The sequence below is a fragment of the Athene cunicularia genome, assembly GCF_003259725.1.
Source record: "Athene cunicularia isolate RWA chromosome 9 unlocalized genomic scaffold, athCun1 chr9_part1, whole genome shotgun sequence".
NCBI lineage: Eukaryota > Metazoa > Chordata > Aves > Strigiformes > Strigidae > Athene > Athene cunicularia.
The window spans coordinates 18,333,528-18,344,599 of NW_020799110.1; the positions used below are offsets into that span (position 1 = coordinate 18,333,528).

An 11,072-nucleotide genomic window follows, 5' to 3' on the forward strand; every position below is an offset into this window, starting at 1 on the left:
AATGTGGTTAAAGACAAAATACCACAGTGTGGTGTTCAGAGGGACAGTAAATATGGTGGCACTGTTGCTGTATAAAGTACTGTTTACAGATAGATGCTGTTGTTCCTCCCACAGAAACAGGGCTTTTATGAACCCAGTGCTGACGCTCTGCAGTAAGTATTCAGTTCCACCTTGGTCTAACTCTTCTCTTGCTATTTCTGTTCAGAAAGTCATGTTTTGTTCTCTGATGCATTTGTCTGAAGATTCTGCGGGATTCACACCCACTTGTCACTAAGGGTGGAGTGAATGACAAACATGCAAAGGCTTGTATGGCTGCAAAAGACACTGCAGTTCAGTGGCACCTCTCATGCAAGAATCTCAGGGCAGTTTGCAGGAGTTGATCCAGTAGTCTTGGTAGACAGGCATGGGTCATGCCATGGCTGGAGAATGGAAGCAGAGAGAGGCTGTGTGACCTGCCCAGGTCTAGTTCCCAGGACAAGGTTTCCAAATACTCACTTCCAATCCTGTTGTCCTAAGCCAAAATCAGCCTTGGTTAAAAAAACATTAAAGTACTTTGTTTTGGTGATATCGTGCCAGCAGTACTTCAGGGCTGAGTTTAATAATTGTTTTGATCTGGAGAATGTCTGTCATTACAATGAAAATGAGGCAGTTGCATTTGGGAAATCAGTGTTTTCCAAAGTCCTTTTGTTCCCAGTTGGACCAAAGAGTAGCCATGGAATTCATAACTTCCCAACACCTGAAACTCCTGGCACGTGCCCATTTGGATCAGTGCAGTGCTCTGGATCAAAGCCATCCAGCATCAGAACTGCAGGGTTGGTAAAGATGCTTTCATTCTTTCTTTCCAGAGACAGTGAGTCAGGCTACTACCGAGTTTTGTCCCGCTATTACCCTGAGGACTCGGAGTCAGCAGTGAAAGCCAGCAGTTTGGTCTTTGTGCTGGCGAGAGGAGCAGATGGCTGGGCTACAGCCATACATGATGGACTGGTAAGGAATGTGGGGGGCTTCCCAGCCCACCCCCACCACAGAGACCACAGCCCTGCCTGAGAACAGTTTAGACCTTGTTGCAGCTCTCTCTAGAGGAACCATCCACTAACAGTCACTTAAACAAATAATACATACTTCTACATAAGAAATTACTACTTCTATTTTCATTCTTCAACCTGACAGTTATGAGTGGGTCAAGTTTAAGAAAGTTCCGTATCAGCATTTTAGCTAATGATGGGATTTATACCCACAAAGCTTCACAAGAACATGTTGATAAGACACTCTGTAGCCTACAACAATAGTTCTACTAAAACAGAATACAGATCCAATCAAAGTGAAATGGAACTTTTTCTAATTCAGAATAGAGGCAAAAGCTGCCTCTAAAATCTTCAGTGCTATAGTATGATACTAAAACACAAACTTCACCCTCAAATTGAAGACAAAAATAGCTACATCCAGGGTTTACATGCTCCATGTGTCCCTATAGAGCCAGTAAAACATTTACTTCAGTTTCAGTCTTCATCTCTTGAAAAGAAGAAAAAGGCTGTACACAAGAACTTTTTGTCTTCAAAGCTGCTCCAAGCCACTCTAAATGTACAGGTGCTTATCAGATTAACAATCCTTAGAGGAAAAAAACTCTCCCATTCCTTTCTCTCAAAGAACCTTCAACACTGATATACTTTCATTAAAGAAAGAGGCTACTGAAACTACTAGAAGACTTTGACACCTACTCTAAAGAAATACAGCTACAAGCAACAAATTTATTTTTGTCACAGTATGCTCTTTCAGGAAAGCTTGCTGTACTCAGTCTCAAGGTCTCAGTTTGCAGAAAAAGACAGATGCATATTGCCTTATGCAAAAGAAACCCCAATTCAGAAATACTGATCATGTCAATCTAGCTTGTCTGGGTTGGGCAGTAACACATAACATGATGATGACCAGCTAAGTGAAATGAGCTCTTTAGAAGCATCACTTCAAATAATGTTGGCTTCAAAAGGTTTCTGTCTGGTTTTTGCTACCAAAAAAACAATAATCAAAGTTTTCCTTAAGTAGTGTTTGAAAGTTTAATATTAAAGTGCCAAAACCACTTGAGATTCTTCAAATACTACTTACTTCATTTCCATGTTTCTGCAGAAATTCTATTTCCTGTTGTGTGAAAGTAGTCATTGAAATTGACTTCACTCTGTGGGGTGGATTCAAGCCCCGTCTAAAAGAAGAAGCAAGAAGTATTTAGTATTCAGGAAAACTGTCATCATACAATCACTTCTAACATTACAACCGGAAGTCAGACAGTTTTAAACTCAAGAGCCATCTTTGTAAAACACACTTATTTTGGTACTGCCATACAACTTAAGGCTGTGTGAGCCCATCTCAAAGTAGCATTCAGCATGCAAAGTCAAATAATTAAGCTTTAGGGGAGACCAACATTTATAATTGCACACGCAAACTCACTCTGAGACTTCCTATGCAAATTTATGAAAACACAATTAGACTTTTTAAAATCCTAATCTGCTTCCCCAGATCGGTTCACCATTACCTCTGCCATTCATCTCAATCTCAGGACCCTCTGTTGTAGTTTTCTTTCCCTCTTAACTTCTCCCTCACATCAACGTATTCTTATTATGACTTCTACCCAATCACCAGATTTCTTCAAAAACACCCCAGGTCAGATTTGTTTTTCTCTTGCTTTAACTTTATTTCCTGTTTCGTCACAGCATCTTTTTCTAGTTTATTTTTTGCCCCTCCATCCACAGGTCAGTCTTCTTCCTCCTCCTCCTCCTGCACACTACACAAGTAACAGCAACAAAAGCAAAAAGGCAATGTTTTTATTGTGCTCTCAAGTGAGAGATACCATTACTGATGCAATAGCTCAAAACTTCAGCAGCTCTGCCTTAAGCAAAGACTTGCACCATTCTCACATCCACGCCACAGACTGCTGCAGCAGGGCTAACAGAAACCAAAGTCACTTGAGCTGCCAGAGCCTGATGTTGTCAAACCCAGTTCAGTCAAAACCTGCAAGCATAGAGAAAAATCCTGCTGAGCAACAGTGCCAGTATAAGAAAAAAAAGCTTTCTTTCTTTTCAAGTTCTTTCTTTAAATACATGCTAACTACTGCTTTTGCCCACAAATACTTACAATTAAAATCAAGCCATGTTTTGCTCAATGGAAACAAGAACATCACATCCCACATATGCCAAACTCGGGCAATACAATGGGATTAGTTTAACACATGAGTTAATCAGGCCTGGATTTTTGTGATACCATCTTAAAAAAATGAAATATGAGATATCAAAGAATGCAAAATTCTGTGGTTATGTATATGAAAATAAAGTTTCCAGAAAGGAAGTTGGGGGAAGCGTTCCAGGGATGTAACACAGAGCTAACAAACTGGTAAGAATTAGCTTTGTTGCTTATACTTGTTACAACACTTCAATTACAAATTTGTTTCAGATTATTTTTAGCAATTAAAAATCACTGACATCCAATTTAAGATGACTAGTAGTTTGCTTTAAGCTCCATGATTATTCCAAGAATGCTAACAATAAGTTGTTACCCATCAAAACAGCATACAACAAAAATCTGATGTTCCAAATATGAACACTTTATACTCAAACTTTTACAGAAAATTTTTAGCACTTTGAGTTTCTAAGTATAATGGGGGAAAAAAAGTGCAAATTCACCTCAGTTGACACCTAAATTCACAGTGTGCCTGCAAGAAGACACAGGTGTGTTTTAACATTTTTCACATTTTTAGTTAGAGATTAGAACAGTAAGCAGTAACATAGTATCCTAAATTTCAGTAAAAAAAACCCCAGATTTAAGCCAATGTTTGAAACACTTAGATAAAAATAAACCATTAATTGTATTTTGCTAAGAAACATAATGAATTTAAGAATACCTTAAATTAGAAGGCATATACAAGCCTACCGGCATACGTGAATTAGTTTTACAGAATGCTCTTCCCTTAAGGGAATTTTTCAGATCTGAGCATCTAAAATTAGACTCCCAACTCCATGGTTCAGCACCTCAACAAGAAGGCAGAAGTAGTTTTATTAAAGTTAGAGAGGTTTCATGACAGTTTATTCAACTCAAACATCAGCAAATTCATTTCTTCTCTCAAAATGTTTAAATTCCTTGGTGAATGGAAATCAGCAATTTATTATCTTTCATCTAGCTGTAAATCAAATCCACATCTACATCACAAATAAACAACACATTAAAATACAGTATTATTATGTACATTTTTTTTAAGTAAATACTCATTTTAAGATAATGCAGCTTCAGGAAAATCTGTAAGAATTCTATGTAGTTAATATTGTTTCAGAGCTGGTGCTAGTATTAATTTCAGTTGTTTGGGTTTTGTTTATTTTTGGATAGTTTTGGTTTTTTTAAACACACCTTGGTCTATGAGTTTCACTAAGCAACACTTGTTGACCTGCATGTTAAGTGACAGCATAGACACAAAGACATCCACCTGGCATTTCACATAAATATGCTCCATCAAATGTTATATGACAATCACTGTCCCCTGCTTTTACAGTAAGTATAAAAGTGGTTTTGTCTATCTTAGCCTGTGCAATTTACTCTCCTCCTATTAATTAAGGAAGATGCAGAGTTAGATAGTTGCAAACTATTTCAGGACTGTTTTAAAAGCCAGAGTTATTCACTAACACATCCACATGCCTTTCAGCACAGGTAGTATATCCAAACTTTCACACTAGCTTCTGCTGAAAATTAATTTTTACAGTAAGTATAATTTAAGTGCTATATTGTACCTGTGTTTGCAAATTAAAGGCACTGCACAAATGTAAGCAGTACCTACACTACACTGACCTACTAGGACTCTTCAAAGCATTTACATCAGCAAACATGTAATCTTCAGTTCTGTTAAGCAGCAATATTAAATGTAATTACAGCAGACAAGATTTTGTTTAGCATAACTAGAGACTTCCTACATGCCCCACTCTCTCTCCAGTGAAGACTGTTCTAGAGTTTTAAGGTTCAGGTTATAAAGTTCCCTGATTTACAAATCATATCTATGATGTGGGATAAGATGAATTCTCATTCCTTTTATATCCTCCGCTAAAGAAGGAAGACATGCCCCATTTCTAAAGGTCAGATCATGACACACAGGGGTCAGACGTCTTGCATGATGAAAGACAGCATGTCACCACATCAGTGGTCCAGGAAGACTGGAAATCCCGAACATAGCTTTAACAGCCACAAATGCAAGGTTAACTATCAAGTATTTATTTAACATGGTAAGCAGTGGGGGGAAGCCTATGAAAAGCCTCCTCTTATGCTAAAGCAGTGTAAGTAGTCCAACTGGAACAAGGAATTCAAGACTGTTATACAGCATGCAAACACAATCAAAACATCTGCATTATCTTCCTTAGATAAATTACTTTGATTCTACAATTAGAACAGTTAAACTCCTCTTTAAAAATTATTTCTAACTAGCATGAGCCACTTTCAATAACATTATACCCAAGAACTGAATAGAATGTCCCTAAACCAGAACAGCTGTAGTATTTTGAAGCAGAACTGGAGAACCAAGCCTAAGTACTAAAGCTACTCTTACTTCAAAATCCCAAGATATTTTATACCCTTCCTTACCTAAAGAGGTTTCTTGACCCAAATGATTCAAACTACTCACCTACATATGGGAGAAGATTACTGGTAGACAGTCAAGTATAATTATCCCATATGAAGAATTAACCTTTCTTTATAGGAAAAAAAAAAAAAAAATCTACCATTTGCTTTGTTTCTTGCCATGTATTTGACAAGTGTTTTGCACAGCTCTATTGCTTTACAGTATTCCCTATTAAACAGGAGACAAAATGGATTGAGTTAAATGGACCCTGAACAAATATTTGCAGCCTGCACCCATGCAGCAGTACTAGTTTCTCCTTCCTCTAATACAGAGTTCCTGCAGCAGCCAGCAACCAAACTGTTGCTACCTCAACACTTCATCCAGACTGCAGCTATCTCCTAAGAGGCCCTGGGGAAAGACCACCAAGTAGGACTATTCTGCCATCTGCACTTATCTGGCACACAACAGCTAGAACATCCCACACGTAGATCCCACTCATCACTGCCAACTTCATACTCACTTCTGTGGAACAGCACTGTGACCAGAACTTCCAGCTATGAGACTATCCTCTACTGACCCTCCAATGAATCAGTCCATGCTTGTAGTGACACAGCCTATCATAGGACAGCTACAGAGAACAAGAACATGAGATCTCTGTTCTTCAGACAGCATTGTTAAAACTGGTGCTTTCACAAACAAAGGAAGCTTTAAGGCCACTGACACAAGATTCTGGTCTGGCAACTGAAACATTAAACATTCAAAACACTGTCAACAAGCAATGAACATTTGTTACTAACATAGCTTAGTAGCAAATTATGGTTGAACTTGTGATTGTTGGCAGAGCAGCCTGCCTGCCTGTCTCAAACAAATGTCAGCAAAGTTGTCTGCAAAGGCCAGGGCTAGGAGGGGGAATAAAAAAAAAATATTTAAAGAGTGGGCTCTGCTGGAATAGAGAGTCACTTCCGTGGGAGGAATGGTGGGCAGATGGCTACTCAACACCACTAATGTCCCCCGTATCATATTCTAACATGATCCCAAACCTAAGCCAGCAAAATCTGATCCCCTAAGCAGCAGGAAGTTAATGAGGCAAGTCAAATGCCAAGCCATCACAGAACAGCCTACGTCCTCAGGTGTCTGGGAAAAAACCTTTAGAAAACCCAATGTCACAGCATTCATTATTATTTCTATGCTATTATTATTAGTAAAAGAGAATATAAGCAGTAGTGGCCATTCCCAATACTTGCAGACCTCCCTGGAGACCCTCCACCATCTCACAAGCTCTTTTATTGTTAACTGCAAAAGGCTCACACACAGATTTAGAAGCACAACCAAGGTTAATTTAACTTTTTTCTTAAGAATAAACAAATATCCTTTCTGAACTGCATAGTATTTGCAATGGTATAAACATGTTCTTTACTCTCCATCCATGACACTGAAAACAAGAGTATAGGAAATACCCTTTAAAATATATATACACACATACATATAATACACAGAGCCATTTCCTAAACCTGCTCTGAAGGGGGGGAAGACTGAAAAGTCATGTCAACACAACCATAATCACGTATTTATCTAACACTATTTAGACCATTTTAATTTCTGCAAAACTTCTTCTGGGGAAATGGACAATAACTCACCACCATTGCACAAAGATTTATTTTTCAGTTTGTTAGTAGTATCTGCCATAAAATACTTAAATCTGGCTGACACATAAATCCCTTACCCAGGAAAGTTTTAAATTTAAAATTTCAACTAGAAATTTTTATAAGCGGCCAAAAGAAGGCCATATGATCTAATAATTGTAAGAAATAGCATAAAAGGGCTTTATACACAGTAAACCGTATGTTCTAAACATTCTTTGCTGCTGCTTCCCAACACAAGCCAGAAGTGCCAACATCTGAACAAGAGATTTACTGAGGAAGTTGGAAAGGGAGGGAGTAAAGAGGACAGCAGTGAGAAGAAATGTAGGAGTGTCCTAATTATCACATTAGCAAATATTTTTTTTAGAGTCAAGATTAAATAAAATTTCTATAGTACAAAACTTGTGGAAGTAGACTCTTAGTCAAACAGGAATATTTTCCATTTGAGAATTTAAAAACATGTTCTTTTTTACAAAAGTTAGGAGTGGGCTGACCAGGAGTGGTACAGAAGTACTTGAAAGCAAGGATACACACAGTGAGCTGAAAAGCAAGGCAAAGAGGCATTTGATAAGACAAAGGGAAGGATGTCACTGGATAACACATGGTAGCATCCAGAAACACAGACATCACTACATAATCCTTTAAACCAAAGAGCTTCTGTCAAACCAAAAGAATCTCTTTGCCAACATCTCCCAAACATGGTTTTGTTACAATAAAGCGAAGTCTTGTAATCTTGACCTGAGAAGGCTGCTCCTCTAGAGCATCCCCTCCCACTCTCAGGGAAATGATTGAGTGTATATTGCTACGTATCCTATATTCTTGTCCAACACCCAAAAGCTGAATTAGGCACAGCTTGTGTGATGTTAGTGTGCTTTTTTTCCAAATGAAAAGAGTTGAAACACAGGGGACAAGCAGAGGTATTTTAAGAGGAAGCCACTATCCATGAACTTTCTCCTGCATGCACCATTTTGCACAGTGAAACTTCTGCTCTGGTAAACCCAATCTGATGGGAAAAGTTAAAACCTAGTGTTTCGCTTGACAAAACTCACCTTCAACATTTAAGTCAGAAACAGATCTTTTTAGCAAAGTCACTAGTGCTGTCATCATTTTTAGCAGTACCTGAACAAGCTAAGACATAATTTTTTGGAAACAGTTAAGAAACAGTAGGTTTTTTAAAGCTAATCCAGTAATAATTAGCATTGCTCTCCTTCTACACATAGAATCCTTAGTGGAAATTAATGATGAATCCAGAATGAAGGTTTGGGGGCTTGAATAGATTGTACTTGCCAAGGACAATGAATAAACATTTCAGAAAACTTGCGAAGAAATGAAGTTAGACTTCAGATTCAAAAACTTTAGCATGAACTGTGTCTAGAACAACATGCCTAAGATGATACCAACATTAGCAACCACTTCTAATTAATCGGGAAACCTTTCTGAAGGAGACTTATTAATGTACTAGTATTTTAATCTTGCATTGGGCACTTCACACTTGAAAAAACTGGTCTAATTGACTCCAAGAATATTTCCTGTACTAGATTAGAAAAAAAACTAATTAAAACAAGAAGCAACTCAAGTCATTCACATAGCATACAAACAAGATGAAGTAATAAGATTATTAAAGCCTTACAGTAAAGCAAGTATTAAGGGGTAGAACGCAAGCAGCCATTAAGAACTACAGAAGCAGCAGTACTTTTACACTTATTTGCCATTATGTGGTTTCTTCCCAAGTAATTTCTCTCCACTGTGGAATTCTACAGTAAAAAGCATTTGAAAACAAACAAGTTGGATGAAGGACTATTCTGAAGGAAGTGTTAAACAGTTTCTAGTTACGAAACAGAAATGACCTATCTCTACACTAAGTCTCATCACTAACAAAAATATCCCACTGGCTAGGTTCTAAGGTGTTAACCAATACATATGATCTTGCACACACAGTTTATGAAAGCATTTCTAAGTCACCATGAAAAAAAGCCCAAAATTTCAGAAGAAAGCTTTAAATCCTCTTAACAGTCTCTACTCCAGCTTTAAGTGTAGGTGTTACTAGCTGTAACAACTAAAAATGTTGTTTGTGGTTTCCTTTTTATAGCAACACAGAAACACTGCATATTTAGAATGCAAGACCTATTTGCATTTTATTAGACTACCAATACATTAGCAACTTTTCCTCAGAAAGTTTTCATCCTTTAAGTACGGTAACATCCAAATGATGGACAACTTTACAGCAGCTGTCCTCTGATCACTGTTTCACTGCATCTTTTAGGTTACTGTAAATTGGACTATGGACTTCAGTAGTCCCTATCTCTTGGCCAACAAATAAAAGGAACAAATCCTACTGAACCCACACAACAACTCAGCAGCACTCATAATATATTTATCTGTTAAGGTCAAGAAGCATGAAAAATAAAGGAAAACTCTCTCATGGAGCAGTTTTATCAATGCTGTCAGTATAACCAGTAACAACATGTGCAACCATTAAATAAGCTCTTTGCAGTAGCTTAAAATAGTTTCACATACCAGCACAAATAACAGTTTGCTAACAGAGCAAACAATAGCCAAAGCTGGCTGATTAAATACCATGTATATATCAAAACCTAGAGTCTCTCTTCAATTGCACAACCTGAATGCGTTTTCTATATTTGCATCAAGCCTGTTCAGAAGTCTACACAAAGTAGAAGGAAAAAAAAAAACAAGACCAATTAGCTGTCTAGCAGTATAAAAGGCAGTTTGTTCCATGTAAATTCAGCACAGAACTAACATGTTTGCTTTGTTTTGAATCTCAATATAATTACCAACTTTGTTCTAAAACACCAGACCTTACTTGGAAGGCCTGTGTGGGGTACTTAGTCCTTCTTAGTAAGAGGAGAGAAATTCGTTCAGGTTCCTGAATGCCTTTTATGAACTGAAACCCTTATGCACACAAATCTGTACTCTTTGACATACTACTACTACTACTTCTACTAATACTACTTTGGTCACTCTTTGGTTCTGATCCATTCCATAAGCACAGTGCCACAGAAACATGAACAAGCAAACAAATTTAGCTACAGAAACAGTAACACTGAGGACAGGGGGCTCTGCACCCCAAGTTTTTTTATATATATATATGTAACAAATTCAGAACTAACTGATCTCATCTCCCAGTTTCATACATACTATGTTGGAGGAGGAAGGGTGGAAAAGGGAGGAGGAGTAGTGGGGAGGCCCATGCAGGAATGAGGAACAGGAAAAATGCAACCCATTTTATCAGAGCCAATCCCTTCCCATGGTTTATACGTATAGTTTGTATGGAGTAATAAATGTAAGAAAACACCTCTTGTGACTTTTCTGATCAAATATATTAAACTATAAGGCTAGAGATTATCATCTAAACTAGAGTTTAGAGACTTGTCTTACAAACTGTGATCAAACGTAATTTGATACACAAAAGGCCAGGCTGGTGATTTAACTTAACATTAAAGTCAGATTTTTAAACGTCATACTCGGCACCCACATAAAGGGTTCGTCTCCCCACCTCTTCAAGACTGTCATGGAAGTGACTTGTTCGGCCACGTGCCCGCTCCCCTTTCCAGAAGTATTCTTCGAACACTTGTTTCGTTAACTGCCCCCTCCATGCTTTGCGGGGTGGTGGCGGTGCTCCCTCCTCACGCGCGTGCCCTCGGCAAGTGCTTCCATTCCCTTACGTGCAGGAAAACACCTCCCCGGGAGCGGCCGCGGGAGGGATGAGCTCCGGGCTGCTGCCGCCGTGCTCTCCGGCCCCGCACACCCGCACCGCGGCTAGCGGCCGCCATCGCCCGGGCAGGGGGCTCCGACGGGCATTTTAAGCCAATACCCTTGGGAAAGCCTCCCGGCTG

The 11,072-nt window shown here is 38.5% G+C and overlaps 1 protein-coding gene across 11 annotated transcripts in view; it reads right to left on the minus strand.

The window, feature by feature from the left end:
- Positions 1-11,072, minus strand: part of AGFG1 (ArfGAP with FG repeats 1) — a 44,411-nt gene that overhangs the window by 25,106 nt on the left and 8,233 nt on the right. For 10 of the 11 annotated variants that reach the window (XM_026854596.1, XM_026854595.1, XM_026854593.1 and 7 more), the window contains exon 2: positions 2,098-2,191. In XM_026854596.1, the coding sequence (XP_026710397.1) occupies positions 2,098-2,191 (94 nt within the window). Of the gene's footprint in view, positions 1-2,097; positions 2,192-10,732; positions 10,765-11,072 lie in introns of those variants that run through there. The other variant, XM_026854591.1, reaches the window with a different exon arrangement.